General features: G+C 37.1%; 1 protein-coding gene across 1 annotated transcript; it reads left to right on the top strand.

The window, feature by feature from the left end:
• The first annotated feature begins 16894 nt into the window (after positions 1–16894).
• On the top strand, positions 16895–17719 carry LOC149783782 (uncharacterized). Its single transcript, XM_089932910.1, has one exon. The coding sequence runs from the start codon at positions 16895–16897 to the stop codon at positions 17717–17719; it is 825 nt and encodes a 274-aa protein (XP_089789036.1).
• Positions 17720–20662: the final 2943 nt, after the last annotated feature.

Raw genomic sequence — 20662 nt, 5'->3', positions numbered from 1 at the left:
TACCAAAGAACGTTTGTAGATGACTGTGTGTGCAAGAGAGCTGGATCAAGGAAGTGATTCTTTCATTATCACACATAGTTCAAAATGTGTGTATTTGTATGTCTCTATGCGCGCGCGCGTGTGTGTGTGTGAGAGAGAGAGAGAGAGAGAGAGAGAGAGACTTTCCATACTGACACGGCGCCATATTGCGTACACTATGGGTTAGTTTATTTCCATCCGACAACATAATAACGTGGTTCATCCCAGTCGTTAAATACCGGATAATTCCGTAAATTACCAGAACGTTGAGAATTTGGAATTTTATCCGTTTGCACACATTAACATAAAAATTAAACCGCTTGTTAAATCAACATGAAAGGCAAATTAGTTGTTGAAAACCGGTAGTTACCGAATATGATGAACTACGTCACTATGTTGTCGGATGGAAATAAACTAACCCATAGTGTACGCAATATGGCGCCGAGCAGCAGAGAGGGCGATCAGACCACTTTGGGGGAATGGTTACCCTTGTTTTTAGACACAAAAAAACAGTGACCCTTCATAGAGGTCAATACCACATCTACGATTATTGTTTGTCCCAAACAGAATTGTAGACGGGTCCTCTCTGCTGCTATGTTATTCTGAATAATCCTGGGAATCTTCATCTGAATCCTGGGAATTTGTTGTATGTTTCAAGTAATATTCAAGTTCTGATGGTGGTTTTTCTATTTTTGGATTTATGTTCTTTCTTTTTCTGTAATATATCATCAAACTTCTGTATCGATCTCCACCGCAATTTTTGCAAATCTGATATAATCCTCTAACACCGTTGTTACAACCAACACAACTTCGTGGACCAGCATGAGGATTTTTCTTTATAAGATAATTATGTTTTTTGCAATATTCTCCACGACATTTTTTATCACATTTGTTATTGGTTCCTTGACGCAGCCACGCACAGTTGTTCATTATATTAATGATATCTTTTTAATTAAATTTACACCCCTTTGCTGATATTAATTAAAAGATTTTATCAAGACCCACACGATATCTTGTTCTTGGATCATGTAGATTTATTGTTATAAATCCATGTGGAGTAGCTTGCGCTCGTGAGAAGAAATTTCTGAATTTAATTATATCCATGTCACCACCACACCAAGTTTGATGAATATTTCTAAGTGTGTGTGTCTACGCCATTAAACACAACTAAAATATTGCAATTGTCTCTAATCACCTTCGGAATTTGTGTATATCGTTGAGTAACATAGATCACGTCTGTATTTTTATGTCTACCTCGGGAAAATATTCTGGCTGGATTTGATTGTTTATCTAGCATCACATCGTCGTATACAACTAAATTATTAATAAATCCGTCTAAAACATCTACGGATGGTGCTTCATCAATATCGGTTATAAACTCTATAACATCATTACCTTCATCCAGTAATCGCGCGTTTTCATTGAAATCTTTAAGTACATCATAACATCGTTGATCATCAGCGGATGGTGCTACTAAATACAATTTATCCCATTTCAACCATCTCATTATCAGATTAAGTAATAACTGCATCTTACCCGATCCAGATGATCCTATGATAATCATTCTCATGGAATTTGGTAACGCAGGGTGGTGTTTAACTGGCTCTCGTTTTCTTGTTGCTGAGAAATCAATTATATCCATATATATTGTGTCATGAATTTATATTGCTTACGCTGTAGAGTTAAAACTCCAACTACTGATTTAGCTACGGTTACAACAAAAAATAAAAAAATAGCGTATGGTGGAAAATGTTCTGTATGCGGTAGAAAGAAATTTTTGTTTTTACCTAATAAGCGCGGTGGTGATATTGCTAATTTGATGTCAAAGTTTCCAGGTACTCCATGGGCTAAATACAGCGGAGAAAAGCATCTACCAGGATATAATTATTGCGGTCCTGGTACCAGACTTGATATCAGGCTCGATAATCAAGATCAACCAAAACCAGGCGAGGAACCAATAAACGCTATTGATCGAGCTTGTCACGCTCATGATGTAGCTTATAAAAATAAAAATCTACAAGATAGACATATTGCGGATGTGAAATTAATTCACGCGTTAAATTCCATAAAAAATTAAAATATTAGAGAATCATTAGCTAATTGGTTAGTAAGATCCGCGATGAAAGGTAAATTAGCGTTTGGGGCTGGTAATTAATAATGGAATCGATTTATTATTCACCAAGAGGATACTGGAGAGGCAAAGCAGCAATTGGTAAACTTGCTGATGCAGCAGCGGTTAAACATTCTACTGCTAAAACGCGGTTATCCAAACAAGCAATATGTCAAATTTATCTACCACCACCGAAACGCATTCAGTACGCGTATTTCGATGTCAGTGTTCCTAATGAAGTTCATCAAGCTGATATTCTGTTTTTACCGCATGATACTGTGCGTAGAAAAACATACAAATACGCGTTAACCGTAGTTGATGTTGCAAGTAGATATAAAGAAGCAGAGCCGCTATCAACGAAAACATCATCTGAAGTAGCCGATGCGTTTGAACGAATTTATCAACAAGGTGGTCTGCGATGGCCACAATAATTACAGGTTGATCCTGGTAAGGAATTTCTTGGTCCAGTATCATCGTTGATGAAAGAACATAATACCAAAATACGACGAATTCATGCTGCAATTCACCGTGATCAGGCAATTGTTGAGCGATTTAATCGAACACTCGCTGAGCGGTTATTTGGATATCAATACGCGAGGAAATTTATTCAAGATAAAAGATCTCGCGAGTGGGTTGCAAGATTACCAAGCTTGATAGCTGCATTAAATAATGAGATTACACGAACAACCAACATGAAACCCATTAATGCAATTACAAAAAAAAATATACCAACACAACGAAAAGATGTTGAAAAACAGAAAATATTGGGTGATGTTACAGTCAGATATTTATACGAGCCTGGTGAACTTGAAGGTGGTAAAGCGAGAGCGACTGATCCTATTTGGAGTGTTACCACACACAAAATATCCACCGTGACAAGATCCTCAGGTAGACCTGCAATCTACAGATTAGATTCGGCTCAACGTGGATTTGTACGTGAACAACTACAAATAATTCCCGAGGATACACAACTACCACCGCGATCACTTAACTAGCGTCAAGGGTGCCAGCACCCCGACGTCGATTACACTCAAGACAGGTCAACATGGTATTTTCTCGTGTATGACCGCGACTATTATCTTTTCTATCTACGGTAAATTGTCTTGAATCATTACTCGAATACGCCATAACATTACACAATTACAACTTGCGCAATGATTATTCTGCTGCTGTTTTAACTCAATAATAAATTCAACATCAAGATCAAAGTCACGTTTATTTTTTTTATCAGATTGTTTGTATCCGATTAATTTTTTTCTTATTATATCATCATCGATGATGTTAAATTTATCAACGATTTCAGGAATTATAATTCTACGTAATTGAGATATTTTTCTGACCCTCGATACCGCTAAATAAACTAAATTTGACCACTCGATACGATCGTCTACAATCCAGACTCGTGTGTCAGAAATAGTTAATCCCTGAGACGAGTGGATCGTCATAGCGTATCCCAACACCCATGGAGATTTGTCAGCGCGTAATGCATCTTCGACCACACTGATATCAACGGCGACAATATCATTTAATACAAGATTCTGTTTTTCAGTCTGTCCTGGAATATCAACATTAATATTCTGTTTTCGTGTATCTGATGGTCTATAACACAACGGTATGGGCAATTCTGAGTATTTTTCTTATGTAGTTGAAATAACTGCTGTTGTAAATCGTCTGTGATTATTTTTCTCCTTGCTACGATCAAATCGTTGGGTCTCCATAAATTTAAAAAATCACTCATTGAGGTCTCTGAGATCACTCCACGTATTATTTCACACTGAATTTTGTTTGATTGTAATCTGATTAATTTTTTAAACTCCTTTAAATTTGCATCGAGAGCTCTATGACCATCATCTATTTCTTCGTAATAATCAACGAAATTTTTTAACCAATCATGTGGAGATGGTCCAACAAAAGGCGGCGGTTGACCATGATCGCCACACATTATTATAGCGGTATTTTTCGTCAACAACCAATCAAGAAACGTTTTTAATGTATCCAATGACACCGTACATATCTCGTCCCAAATAATTATTTTAGGTATATATTTTTCTCCCATTCGTTCAGGAGTTCATGTATCCCCGCGCCACCGAAAGAAACTATGATACGTGCACGATTGTACTTGCCGTTGTTTCATCTCGCGTGCAAGTCTATGTGTGGGTGTCAGCACGATCATATCTGAATTTCTAAAAACATTAATTGCTCGAGTCGTTTTGCCGCATCCACCAGGTCCATTGAGATATACTGTCTTATATCTAGTTATTGGATCACTCAACGATGGTGCTTTCGACATTTCTGATATTTTATTACCCTTACGATAAAAATCTCTCATTGGAACATCTGCTGATTCTGTGTAATTGTGTAATATTTCTTTTTTTATCCTCCACGAACCCCATCGTTCATCATTACTTGTAAATTTCATAACAGATTCTAAATATTTACTTGAAATATAAAACGAATCTGTTGCGACTCTGACTGCGGTCTCAGGAAATTTATTAATCATCGATAATAAATTTATGGAAACATAAGCCAACATGGAAGATCTTAGATGAGTATACTGTGGGGAGACGTCATTTATGTAACTAACGATCGTACCCAATTTTGTTCCGTCGGATAAATAAACACTTTCTCGATTTACAAATATATTTCTCGCTGTTGTATCGGCGATTATAAAATCGTACTCGGCATCATCTAAAATTAATCGTGCGTGATGTCTTCTATGATCATATGCACCACCTTGAGTAAATTTACCTATAATTTTTCTGCCGATTTCTTTTGCGGTTTTGAGTTTAATCTCGAGAATTTTAGGAATATCATCTTCGGAAACATCAGGATATTTTTCCTTAAACTCGCTAATAACTTCATCGAGATTGATAGAATCTGACATGGGCAACCAAACTTTGGTCTGTGCATGATATGATATAATCGCCTCACTGACCACCAACGATGTCAGTATCGCACAATCTAGCATGTATCGTAATAAAACTATAGGTGCCCAAAGTTTTTCACAAAAATGTCTACCAAACCAAACATAACAAATCTTGTGAAGATTTTCGTTAAACTCGAATGATTCAATACAGGCGAATCCAGTCAGATCAAAATCAGGTAATGGTCCATTAATTGCCACTCGCGTTATCTCGTTTGTAGGGTGACCAAATCTTTTAAAGTATACAGAACAATCTCCGTATCCTAGAAAACTTCCCGGATAACATGCAACCATATCAACCGAAATAACATCATTGTAATTATATTTGGTATTCCATAATCCACCGTGTCCGTATTCGACGCAACTTGCGTGTACGTCCTCGAGTAAATCAAATCGTGTTGGTTTCCATGAATTTTTTCCTCTAGCAAAATGAGCCGCAACAGATGGAACAGTAAAGCAATTAGTTAGCAATTTTTCAGTATTTTCCGCGTGCTTGCACTCTAAAAACTTCTCCGCGAGATTTTTCATCTCGTCATGGAGGGATTCTGTTCGAAATATTTCACCATTTGGTCTAACAAACTGATCAAATCCACCTTCCTCATTACTTTTAAATAACCATACCGATACAGGATCGCTTTTACTTATTTCGTTGATAAAATCAAACATACTCATAACTGAGGGGTAAAATCTAACAGTTCGATCACGTGGAAATATTGTTGCTGCGCTGGTCCATGCGTGCGCGTTATGATCAATAATATTTATTGGAGCTCCTTTCGATTTATATTTCGATTCGTACAGTACCTCTCCCGGTATTGTTGATACTGCTATTGGAAATTTTAATATTTTTCCTAACTCAGCAACATCTTTTATTGTAGCACCGGTATCCTTAACTGAATCAGCCCACGAGTTTATTTTTTCACGCCTTAAATCAGTTAATCCATTTCCACGCATCGCGTTTGTAAAGTGTTCTATTACTCGTTCGGCTACACAATTTAACCTTGAAAATTTCATTGGTGCCAGTTTATCAACGTTGGGTTTTTTATTTATCTCATAGATTCCTTAAATAACTGCTGTTACAGGATACGCTCTCTCATAATACGGTTTGTCAATACCCGTCAATAGACCCGGTCTGGAATTTTTGCTTAATATGCCAGTTTTATTATTACCAAGGACAGGATCATATTTGTCACGGATAATCCAACTACCTGTTTCTGTTAATACAATAAATTTTACTCTGAAGAAATATTTTTGATTGCCCTCGTATTCAGCGATGTAGTTAATGATAGTTGCCGCTCGCTTGTCATTCATTGTGGCGTCCTTGACAGTATTGCGTATAATCTTGAACGTGGACCATGTATGAGATGCACCATCCGTGTAAAATTCTTTCTTGGCATCGTGAATTTTCGAGATCAGACTTTTATTTTTCGGATCAACCAAATGTCGTACTGGCAAGTCTGGAGATAATCTGTCGAGGTTGAATTTATATTTAACAGGCCTAGTTTGGGATAATCTCTCAAACTCATTCATATACTTAAAACAAATATTTAAATAAAGAAAATTATATATATACAATGTCTCAATGCAAATGGTTGATGATCGGCTCAGTAAATCGATGCAACAAATCCTGCAGAAAGGAATTTTGTTGGATGCACTTACAAAGTATACGACGAGGAAGTCTAGGACCAATACCGTGTCTGCGATGTGGTATTGGAGTGCGAGGAAAAACAGGATTATGTGGAAAGTGCGGTGGAAAACGGTTCAGAGAACTTAAAAGATATTATGACAAAAAGAAATAATAATGGTGAAAACGCTATAAAATCCGTGGAGGATTATATATCAAGATTTCAGACAAACAATGATTTGAACAAATAATATTATTGTATGAATGGAGCAAAATAAATTTGTCCCACATCCCACAATAACAAACTATGAATCAGATACTATTGGTGTGATCAGACACTGCAGGTTAAAAAAACCAGTTGGTTATATTAATAATCATGGTTATCTAATGTTCACATACGAGGGAGGAATGAAACATTATCTATGTCATCGATTCACGTATGAGTGTTTCTTCGGAGTGATCAATGACGGTCTAGTGGTCGATCATATTGATGGGGATCCTCAAAACAATAATTTATCCAACCTTCGTATTGTCACGCAAAGCGTGAACTCTGCATGTGGTAAGACAGTTTCTAGAAGGGCGGTAAATTCCACAAACAGAGAAACTGGCGAAGTAATTATATTTCGTTCAATATGTTCTTCTGCGAAATATTTTGATATTCATCCGCATTCAATACAAAAAGTAGCAGAAAATATATATAAAACCGCTTTCTCGAAAAAATATAAACAGAGAATCACCTTTCGATATCAATAATTATCATCACCACCTCGAATTAATTTTTTTAATGTATGTCACAGTATTTCCCCCATACACTACTTATTTTTTGACTCATGAAAGGGAGGTGATTTTATGATCCTCGGTATATGGTCATAATTATCTACGGTTTCTAACTTACAAAAATATGCAGTTCGTGTATTTTTCTGTTCCATTCGTGAAACATTTAGAACAACACAACACATAGACAGCATATACATTACATCTAAACTACAGAAAACCGACATTTATATTCCAGCTTACTGACTGCAGAATCCAGCATCTAGTCTGTATGGATCGTGGCGGGTTAATTTTAGATCTACAGTACAGGGATCCTGCATGCATTTACTCGATTACAGAAATACGTGTATGTAGTGTTTGGAATTAAAAATCAGTTGCATTTTCCTTGTTCAGAGCAGAAATATACATGATATATATTTGTATACGTATGTGTGATTATATATTTGTGTGCGTATGTGTGGTTACCTTTTTTTATCGAGTAATATTAACAACTAAATACTCCCTTGACCATGTTCATGGATACAGATTTACGAGTGGGAAATCTCGTAATATATATTTCTCCATAGAACAGATGTAGAGAGGACTGAAAATCTCGTAATAGTCATAGGAAGGATGAAAAAATCTAGCAGTTATGTTATAGGAAGGATGAAAACATCTAACAGTTAGATAATCTGGACCGGATGTTCTATCATAGATGGCGTGGTACAGTAAATAGGAAATTCCTTAATCCAGCTTTATAAATCTAACTTGTTTGGTGAAAACGTATTTCTTGAATTCAGAATTGTATTTTGAGCAAATATATTTGAAATTAGTTCCTTAGCTATATATTAACTTCCGAAACATATGTTTGTAACAAGATTCGATGGCTCAATCAGTATCGTATTGGACTGTGACGCTCGCGGTCGAGGATCGAATCCCCATGGCTGACAACTTGTCGGTGGTGTACGCATAACTGCAATTTTTATAACAATTGGGGAACCGCAAAACCCCCGCTCAGCAAAATTCAACTACCATATCGACCGGTGGTTGATACATATTTTCGTATCACCCACGGGATTGATTATTGTTGGTGAGATTTTGCTGAGCGTATATGTTTGTACTGTCCTTCATTCATTGTACATATACATTTCCTTAATTAAGTTATATGTTTGTGCTGTCCTTCATTCATTGAATGTTATGTGTATATCCTCTAAACTTAGTAGAATACGGTGGTAATCTGCGAGTTTAATGAGGATAAATATGTTGTGCCGTCCTCCCTCTTGGGCCTGTAGACCGTTGTTTGGCGGGTTAGGGGCTCTCGTAGAGGGAATATTCCGTGTGCCTGATGAACTTGGTAGATTGCGGTGGCAAGCGACGAGTTCTTCGTTGTACTGTCCCCTCCCCTTGAACTTGCTAAAGACTCGAGGGGAAATATTTTTATTTTATTTTAAATATATATATATATATATATATATATATATATATATATATATATATATATATATATATATATATATATATATATATATATATATATATATATATATATATATATATATATATATATATATATATATATATATATATATATATATATATATGTATGTATATATATATATATATATATATATATATATATATATATATATACTAAATAATGAACTACGAAAATATCAATGATGTAATTGTTGCTATTAAAAAATTGAAAAAAGATGGAATTAATATATCCGATGAACTAAATCCTGAAAAAAATAGTTTCTGATTTTGAGATTTTACAAGAACGTAAAACCAAGGAACACACACACTATCATCTGAATACAAGCTCATGAAACGGATTCAGGCGGCAATGTTTCAGTCGCTAGCTACCGTAGAAGATAATCAGGTGAAGGAATTCATTCCTCTCTCTGCCGCAGTAGAAAGTATTAGATCGCTGTTATCCCACGAGTACGAGGAAAAGAAAACAATTAGTACTCGCATAAGACTATTAAGAAAAATTATGTTAGCGAGTAACCCCGTTACTGGTGAAACGATCCAAAGTAATAATTCTGGTGAAAATGAAAATGAAAGTTTCGGTAACTGGGGTCCCTGTCAACGCTGACCACGTGTAGATCTTTGATCAGAAATATTATTATGAAATTGATGGGCTAGAATTATGTAAAATGATCAAATTTTCAGAAAAAAAATAAAATATTTCTGAATAATAATAAAATATTTTTTGGTTGTATTTTTTCCAAAACCAATCGATTTGGAGTACCTAAATACCCATCAGAATTAACAAATTAATTGATTTGTATAAAAAAAATGAAATATTTCTGAATAAAAACATATTTCAGAATAATTTTTTTGCAAGGCTGATTAATTTGTACCAAACACACAATCTGATTATTTTGTACCAATCACCATATCAGTAATAAAAAATATTTTATTTATTTTGAAATATTATTTTTTTAAGTTGATGGAATTTAATACAGCAGTGTGCATAATTTAGAGTCTGATCTCTGTTACAAATGTTCTCGACGGAGCTCATCTAACTGTTCTTGTGTTAATAAGAAATCCTCGTGTCTGTGTTCATCAATAACTAAATTGCTCCGTGTTTTGTGAAAACACTGTTATAATGGCGTTTTCAAGTACTTCTTTGTCATGTATAAAAACACTCACGTGCTGGTACATTATATAATATTTAAGATTTCACATACAGATTTATCACAAGTTCTTCTCCACGTATGTCAATTAAGCGATTTAAGGTGGTCTGTGAGCTTAAAATTTATTCGTGTTAACATATTATTGTGATACCGCAGATAAACAGGATTAGTTGGTTCTTGCACGATTAAACTTCCGGGGGAAACGTGTGGTGTAAATGTGTATAAAATATATCCTTGCTGAGCCTGATTTGATTTTCCAAGATCTATTTGATAACTGCCATCGACTACGTCACAAACCAGATTGACCACGATAGTGCTGGTTATATTAACGATTCCCGGAGATACGTGTCTGCCGCCGCCGTGTGGATCATTATTATATCTAAGAACAGTTGCTAGTGGTGCTAGTTTTCTCCACGCATCGAGGAAAAAACTCATCAATTACATCATTGACAGATTTTCTTAATTTATCTGGATTATAATCAGGAAACGTAAACGTTACAATGTCAGCTTCGGGTATTTTGTATTTGGCTGCGAAGGATTTTTTGTAATTGCTTGATGACTTAAGAACCATATCTCTAATTCTATTATAGATAACTTCAGAAGAATTAACTATATAATTTAAAACTTCTATGTACCTAATAATATTATCGTGCGCAGATGTCAATCAAATAAATACTCTTGAAAACTATCACGTAAATTATTTACCTGTATTTCATGGTCTGAGTTTATTGAAGCAAATATAGAATCAATATTCAAAGCAATAACACGTTCATTAAGATTATTAAAAGGAGCTTTAGGATCATATACAGGATATCCCCCTCCCCCCCCCCACCTTCTGGTTTTACTTCTATGTAATCTAACCAATCTGAATTCATTTTGATATCATGACGAAAACTATTCTTTGACGTAAAATCACCCCTCGTTGGTTCTGGTGGTCCATGATATTCTGGCGCAATATCAGGCCAGCCTAGTACGGATCTGATTGAAGATTGATAAATATCAACGACGTAATCTGGAGAATGTATCTCAACCGTCGAGGACAGGGTCGGTTCATTAACATTAATTGATATTTTTGCTTCTTTTCCGGTTATTGATTTTATTCTACGCTGAAATTCCTCATTGATTTGTTCGACCTCATAACTGCCAGTTGGTATTCCAACAACAACCCAGTCAGGTGTTCCATCGGGTTTATTTTTATTAGCAAATACAAGCGAATTATTTGCTGGTGTACCATGAAATGATTTTGATCTGATATTTGGCCAGCTGTAATATACCCGTAATTGCGCTAGTGCTATTTCTTTTACTGGAATTGCAGTAGGAAAATTAACACTAAATTCAGGATCAGATGAACTTACCGAGATCATCGTTATCTTTGGCGGAGTTGTGTTGGTCACGATCTGCTGGAGTAATTCTGTCATTATTAATACTTGTATCTTTAATACCGATACCTTCGTCGTATATTTTAGTTATCATTGAAAACTCGAAATCAGATATAATTCCATCACTGAGACTCGCTGATAACAACGAGGATAATTTCGAGTATGCTACCGTCGCTGTGTGCAATTTTATTATGTAATCGGATAATTTTTCGTTCGTGCAAGTACATATTTTTTTTGCGATGATATTAAGCACACCTGCAATAGTTGTTGCTGCTGAAATACAAATAGTTACAGCTGCTGGTGCCATCATTGTCACCGCTGATAATATGACACCGGTTCCAGCAACAACAGCGGATACTGAATAAACAATCACATCAACGATAACCAATCGTCGTCGATATTTTTTTTACTTTTACTGTATATTGATCGACTTGATCTTTTAGCGCCGCCTGCCATTCACGCGCTTGATTGTACCTGTATTGTGCACCATCCATATATTTTTATGCAGTAACCAATTGAGGTATTTCAACTACAAATTCCAAACACCACCAGTAAGATGTTGCGGTTAATTTCTTATCAGCTGCTTCCAGAATAAATATTTCTTCGGTTCCGCTATTTAATATAACAGATACAACCCCCGAAAACCTATCGGTTGAATGACGCCATGGAAACATTGTAAATATTTCAAAATTTTCAGCACTAAACACAGACAGCCTGTACACGCCAGTTACTGTTGCGGTATATTTGATAGTTTTATTTTGCTGCGACCATGTTGCAAAACCCGATGATACCGTGTATACTATGTTGGTAATATTCCCGGGAGTTATTCCCGCTGGGATTTTAATCAGACTGGTTTTATTGACGATCTCAGGAATTCCCGCTACGATGTTTTGCTGTGTTTGTTTGATCGTGTCTAGGTTAGTTTTTTATCAACGAGTTTTATATCAATGGTGTGCGGAGTGCCGAAGAATTCTTCTGCCCACGTGAACATCATACTCGGCCCGCAGGTGGATAGTTTTCCATCCACGTTGTCGACGTATTTTTTTTGTTGCTGCGTCTTCGTCAGATGTTGGATCTCTTAAAACTACTATTTTATTTCCGTTCATGCTGAGTTCACCCGTCATTGTGTCGCCGGTGTTTTTCACGCGATTAGCAACGCTTCTTGCAATTTCATCTCTAATTGTTGTAAACGATATACTTGAATCTCTGATTTTGCCGCTGTCAGTAAACACGGGGATATTATCCGTAACTGCACCGAGTACTCGTCGAACTATATCATTCCATCTGATGTTGCTCGTTTTTAGTTTACCATATCGATCTTGAAAAATAACAACCTCATCTGGGTCAACTCCAGCCAGGTTCATGATATCAGCAAGTTCATGTTTAGTCGCATACTTCGACAGATCAACGTCATCGAACTTTTTCTTAACGCGTGAGGATCTTCTTCCGTAAATATCAACCATTATAATAATACCTGTTGTTTAAAACGCTTTACGCGCAACGAATCGGTTACTTGTATAATCATGCACAACTTTATGTGGTGGTTTGGATGATTTTGATATAGCGTCGAGTACATTAATTACTTCACGGCCACATATTGGTGGATCTGTCATTGTTTGTGTGGGTAGTGTTGAATACCAAACTTTATAACCAGAGGTTCTTGCGTGAAGTGGTGCGACATACTTGATAAATTCAACGGGTGGAACTAACCCGTACGAATCAAAATAAACGATTCCACGTGGATCAAGCGCGTATGATACCCAATGAGTACCGGGTCCTGAATTCGAGTCTAGATTAATAATACCTGTTTCGAGTTTGTTTGGTTGTTTCGGTAATTGATCTCGCATAAAAACACCTCTAAAGGCTTTTATTTTTAATTTTTTAGCAGCATCAAATAAATCAAAATTTGATGCTGGAACGTCTAACGTGGAAGCCTTAGACCTCTCCCCTAACGAGATCCTGGCAATCTTAAGCCGCGTCCCTTTTTTGTATCCTTTTCCTGTTGCTTTCTTTACAGCCATTCCAGCAGCTGTTCCAACAGCACCTAACGTGGCTGCTTTTGCTACGGCTGGAGCAGCTGCAGCTATTAACGCTGGAATAGCCGCAATAAGTGGAAATATGCCACCTGTTTTAACCATGTCTTTGATGGCGCTCGGGGAAAGATGAAATTGAACTCCAGTTTTTGATTCCAGGGCTTTATTGAAATGTTTAATCTGATTATTTGTCAACGATAATTTGTTTGTACCACCACTAATATGATCTCGTTTTAGTGATATTTTAGTTCCGCATTTGTTGGCGGTTTTTGATTGAAGCTTTTTCACCTGACCAGGAGTCAGAGTAACATTAACATGACTATACGACATTTTTATATAAATAATATTTTTCTGAATAATTACAGATTTTCCACTGGTGCATCAACGACTCTCATTCGACCACTACCACCTTCAAGTAACATCGCTTTATCGCTAAGTATGACCGCGATTGCTCTGTAATCAACACCACCACCTGTATTTAATGTATATCAACGACAGATTGTTTTGAAAGATCAAGATGCTCCAATGAAAAATAATAAATCGGATATAAAGTTCTGAAATCTAATTGTGATATTTGCAACCCAGTATCAACATTTTGATCACGTCCCATGAATGACATTAAACGATGATATACACGTCCTATATTATTTTGTTCATAATTTAGTTGTATATTCTCTGTTGGTTCTTGTTGTCCGTTTATCCGTAAGGAAATATCTATAACGCCTAGTTTATCAAATATCATGTGAGTACGTTCTTGATCACCTAATCGATCATAGTTCTGAAAAGCAATAAAAATATGTCGTGGTGCAGAAACACCCTGTTGTGATGCTATATGCAATGTAAACTGACCGTTAACGTTAGTTTGTATGCTATCCGTGCTTGTTGTTAACCATGACAACAAGAATTTACCACCAGTGTCCATGAAAGAAATCAACTTTTGTTCTTCTGCGATCGTTGGAGTCACTACCGGCATCCACAGTGAAAGTTTCGATAATACTACTTTACCAGCATCACCAGCGGGTCTCCACAGAGCATCATTATCATCACCTTTTCTCACAAGAACAACCGTGTGTCTAGCTCCAAAAATAACCTTTCTAACATTTCTACAAAATCCAAAAATATGCGATAGTGGAATTGTACATGAAAATCTTCTATCGGCTCCTAGCAACATTTTTCCGCGCGTTGCAAATCCCAAGTTGAAATTTTGGACAACATTTTTAACCACCGGCCTCACATCAGCATCATTGTTATCGGCATGATTTCTTGGTCGTCCTATTTCATACTGATCGCTTTCAGGGTGACCAGTATTATCTTTCACAAACATCATTGTAGGACCTGCTGATCTTGTATAATCATCAGAATATCTTGCTAATCCTATTATTGTTGTAGCAACGTCGACATCTTTCTGAATTGATTCAATATTTTTTCCATCGATCATGTAAGTGGCGCTATCAAACAGTGCCATGATCCCGTTGTTGACAAAACCAACTTTTATCGCATCTGCGTAATTAACATTAGTTATTCTTACAATTGTACCTTCTACCTCAAGAAAAGCCTCAGCGGGTAGAAAATATCTACTTGTGTCATGAACTTGTAGTTCAGTTCTTCCACGTTGATCTGGTACTCGTGCGTCATAAGAATAAAACTGATAATCACGCACAGATTCATCTTTAAGCACGGGTGCTTCCATGTCAAATGCTGTGTCTGATATACGCTTGAACATTTTATTATAATTATTTTCGTCTAACACGTTGATTACCGCGTTCGGGAAATTCCACTTCCTGATATCAAACTTGAAATATTATTCCCTGATTCACTGCCAACGCCGCCAGTTTTTGATTTTCAGCCTGATTTATTATTTTACTGACATCTGCAGCATCACCTCAGTACTTGGTAATTTTACTGGTGGTTGTCGTTTTCGTCGCAATAATCGTGCTAGTCTTTCTTTGATTGCCGAGAACGCCTTACCAGCAACATTGACAATTGCACTAGGAGCTTTATCATTTACAATATCAATAGCTTTCATCGATAATTGTTTTGCAACGGGTGCTACTTTTGGAGCTATCCTTGTAAATAATCCCTGAATAACATCACCAAGTCCATCTCCGTAAGTAGCTCTGTAGATTGGTAATCGTGAGTTTACCGCTCTGACGTGTACAGGTTTGCGATGATTATTATGTATGATCATCTTATTTTCATTTACCATTTATTTAACAACTAGTCATCAACAAGTTCATCGATAAGTTCTCGGTAAACGCCGATATCCATGATACCACCTTGCAATAATCGCCGACAAATATCAGCTGCTTCATTAATTATTTCTGGTGAATTATTTCCGGCACGTTTTCCTCCTATGAGAACTTCTAACAGTGACACATCATTGATGATATTATCAGGACATAAACCAGATCCTGTTTTAGGTTTATCTTGAGGTGTTTTAAATACTGGTGGTTGCATTACCGGAGAAAGTACTTCAGTGATGACCGGGGGTATGTCATGTGAGTCACTTCTTCGAAATCCATGTGGTGAATCTACCGGTGTAAATGTCATTGCCGGCGCAGAAATTTTTTTACGTTGTAAAGGTGGAGGAAGTTTCCGCTGGGAGGGTTGTTCTTGTTTTAGTTGTTCCAGTCTCTCTCTATAAAGTATTTCTACTTGTTTATAAAGATTTTTGCATTCTTTACCTTTAGCTTGTTTTTTTTTGTAATATACGCGATATATATATATATATATATATATATATATATATATATATATATATATATATATATATATATATATATATATATATATATATATATATATATATATATATAATAAGATTATCATCATTTGTTTTTTCATAACTGGGCTTTAAAATACTAGATTTATTAAATATACCAAATAATATCATTTCAGGTAATTTTTCTTCTTTAGTATTTCTAATTTCTTCAACAACCCCTTCGTTAAATTTTGCAATTAATTCTGCGGTTTTTTTTTTACTAGTTCGGGTTTAGATACATGTTCTTTTTGCACGTCGGCGACTTCAGTACGAAGTTTTCCAATTTCTTCAAGTATTTTCTCACCAACAGGTGGAGGCTGAACCGCAGCTATATGTTGATATGATCTAAGAAAGACAACTGTTACTCTCTATTCTGTAGTGGTCTTGAAGGAGTTACCTTCGTGTGTGTTGATTAAACACGTGACTTGTGTTTTCGTCTACGAGCTATTCTTTTGAAGATATCACCACTTATGATGATACAAGCATGCTATCAACATGGTGGCAGCGGTGAACGCATATCCTGATAACGTCTGCAACGTTGATTTTCGCTGGATAAACGCACAGAGTTGAAGAAACTCCGAAAATTTGACCAAGCCAGGTCGCGAAAATAGATCACATTTAATTGAACATTCGTCCCGATTTGATTCGTTCGACATGGCGGACTCGTTAAAGCCACCTGGGACTTTAGATATTACTGAAGGAAACATAAGTGAAAACTTCAAGAGATGGAAGCGACAGATAGAAATATATTTGACCGCTAGTGGTTCCCAAAACAAAGACAAGACAGTTCGAACCAGCATCATTTTACACTGTGCAGGACCGAAGGTAATTGACATTTATGACCAGTTTGTATGGGCAAATCAAGATGACAAAAACGATCCAGACAAAGTTCTGCAACAGATTGAAGCCTACTGTAATCCACGGAGGAATGAAGTTCTTGAAACCCACAGGTTCTGGTGTGTGAAATATGATGACTTTACATCGTTCGAACATTTCCTTACCGAAGTTAGGAGAAGAGCAGAGTCGTGCAATTTCAAAGAAAAAGACAGAATGATAAGAGATAAAATTGTACTCAGCACAAGTGGTAAGCTCCAAGAATTGTTGTTGAGAGAAGAAAAACTTGAACTTGACAAGTGTCTTCAAACTTGCCGAGCATTTGAACAGTCAAATAGACATGTGCAAGAAATCAGACAAGACAAAGTACATGATTCGGTGAACAAAGTTGATAACGCGAAACCACGATCACAAGCAGGTGTATCTGGTACTGGATTGGTAAGACCGAAACTTAAGTGCGGTTTCTGTGGACTGTTTCATGAACGAAGCAAAGAAAAATGTCCAGCCTGGGGAAAGAGATGTAACAACTGTGGTGTAAAGAACCATTTCAAATCATGCTGCAAGAAAGTGCAAACAGTTGACCAAAATGACAAGCCCGAAGAAGCTACAGAAGAAGAATTCTGGCTTAACTACATTGACAGTTAGATCAATTCAAAGGCAAAAGCCAAAATGATTGTAAATGACTGTGATGTAACATTTCACATTGACACTGGGGCCCAGGTAAATACAATCCAACAGAGATTTGTCCGAAAATCTCAGAGAATACAGAAAGTGTCACATCTCAGAATGCGGAACAAGTCAACAGCGAAATCCTTAGGGGAGGCAACTCTGACAGTGACAAACCCAGTGAACAATGAAACTTATAACGTAACTTTTGTAATTGTGCCAAATGAGCTAGATTGCTTGCTAGGTTTGAAAGCGGTTCAAGAACTGAAACTGGTCACAATTAACACCGATAATTTTATCGGAAGCGTCAAACGCCACCTCGGAGATCTTGGTGAAGTGAACCTCAGACTCACAGATGATGCAAAACCCAGGGCATTGCCAGCTCGCAACATACCGCTGGCAGTGAGAACTGAGGTGAAAGAACAAATTGACCTACTGACAGAACGCGGCATTTTAATACCAGTTACAGAACCAACTGAATGGGTTAGCCAGATGGCAATTACAAAGAAGAGCAATGGATCGTGGAGGATATGTTTAGATCTTCAACCGCTGAACAAAGTGTTAGTGAGAGAACGATATAGACTTCCAACTTTTGATGACGTAGTTCCAGGATTACATAATGCCAAAGTATTCACGAAACTCGATGTGCAAGAAGCATATTGGCATATTAGACTTGATGAAAAATCCAGTCTACTTACTACTATGATAACACAGTTTGGAAGATACAGATGGGCTCGACTACCGTTCGGACTGAATGCATCCAGTGAAATATTTCAGCGGAAACTGAATGAAGCTCTTAGCGACCTTGAAGGCATATTTACAATTGCGGATGATATTATCATCGTTGGTTGTGGTGATAATGAAATAGCAGCTCAGAAAGACAATGATGAAAAGCTGGCAAAGCTTTACAAACGCTGTGAAGAGAGGCACATTGTTTTGAATGAAGGAAAGAAGGATATGGGCCCTGAAATCACTTTCCATGGACACAGAATCACGCCACAAGGTATCAAGCCAGATAACGATAAAATCAAAGCTGTTCTTGAAATGAATGCTCCGACGGACGTTACTGAAATCAAACGATCTTGTGGATTGGTACAGTATATGGCTAAATTTGTGCCAAATCTGTCTGAGACTCTTGAACCATTGAGAAACCTGACTAGAAAGAACACACCGTGGAAATGGACAAAACAATGCACGGAAGCTTTTGAAAGAGTGAAACAACTGTTAAAGCAAACAGATGTGTTAGCAATCTACGATCCAAATAAGGACTTGGTACTACAAGTTGATAGTAGTAAAGATGGCCTAGGAGCTGCTCTGCTGCAAGATGGACACCCACTTGAGTTTGCATCAAGATCTTTGAAACCAGCTGAAAGGAACTGGGCACAAATAGAAAAAGAAGCGCTTGCAGTATTGTATGGGCTAGAGAGGTTAGATCAGTACACATATGGTCGCCCAGTGATTGTTGAAAACGACCATAAACCTCTGGAAACCATCCTGAAGAAACCACTCAGTCAAGCACCAAAGCGGCTACAAGACATTCTAATGAAGATGTTTAGATACAATGTTACGTTTCGGTACGTCAAAGGATCTGAATTAATCATTGCGGACACACTAAGTCGTGCTTATAGTTTGTCAGATGACACTGAACTGACTAGGCTGAAAGTATGTGAGGTCGAAATGTTTGATAAAATTCCGGATGCGCGAATTACAGAAATCAGGAGAGAAACTGCCAAAGACACAACTTGTCAGTTGTTGATTGACCGTATTATAGAAGGATGGCCCAAAAACAAAAATGACCTAAAGCCTGAAGTGAGACCTTATTTCTCTATCAGAGACACACTGAGCTTTTATGACGGTATAATACTGAAAGGGGAAGCTGTTTTAATTCCAAAAGCTTGGAGAGGACAAATTAAAGAACGTTTACATAGTGCCCACCTTGGCTTTGACAGTATGGTTAGGAGAGCACGAGGAACCGTTTTCTGGCTGGGAATGAATCAAGAAATAAGACAATTAGCAGACAATTGTGAACACTGCATGGAGAGAAAGCCAAAACTCCAGAAAGAGCCCCTGCGGCAACATGATGACGGCAACTACCCATGGGAGAAAATTTGGGTTAGACTTGTTTGAAATACAGGGTAGAAACTATTTGCTGGCGATTGATTATTACTCAGATTTTATAGACGTTGATTTACTCACCACAACATCATCAAGTCAAGTCATTATCAAACTCAAAAAGCAGTTTGCGCAATTTGGAATACCTAGAATAATCATCAGCGATGGTGGACCACAATTTACGTCTGACGAATTCAGTCAGTTCACGAAACAGTGGGGCATTCAACATCACGTGACTTCTCCTCATCACCCAAAGTCAAATGGCAAAGCCGAAGCCGGTGTGAAGATTATAAAAGGCATGATGGTTAAATGCCTGAACTCTAGGACTGATCAGTACGAAGCACTGCTAGAATTAAGGAATACTCCAAGACAGGACACTGGTCTAAGTCCGGCCCAAATGATGTTTGGGAGAGAAACAAGATCAATGCTACCTTTGGTTCAAAAGAAGTCGCCCAGAAACAAGAAGCGAGATGCTAGGAAGGACTGTATCAAGAAAAGTTATGACCGCAGTGCTAGAATTAAACTAAAACTTGAAAACAGTCAGCCTGTATATTTCCGACACAAACCAGATAAACCCTGGAGAAAAGGTGTTATTACAGAATCAAACGACCGAAACTGTATTGTAACTTCAACGGATGGTGTTCAATACAAGAGAAATAGTGAACACATAAGACCGACATCAATCCCAGTACAAATCCGCGATAAATCACCGGAAAGAACAACTGTACAGGAGCAAACGGCTGACACGCATGTAAAGGAACCTGATCAGAGGCGTCCCGTACCAGAGTCGACATGCCTGGAATCAGCGAC

This window comes from Sinohyriopsis cumingii, chromosome 14, assembly GCF_028554795.1.
Source record: "Sinohyriopsis cumingii isolate HCF-2022 chromosome 14, ASM2855479v2, whole genome shotgun sequence".
NCBI lineage: Eukaryota > Metazoa > Mollusca > Bivalvia > Unionida > Unionidae > Sinohyriopsis > Sinohyriopsis cumingii.
This window is presented reverse-complemented; position numbering and strand designations above follow the sequence as displayed.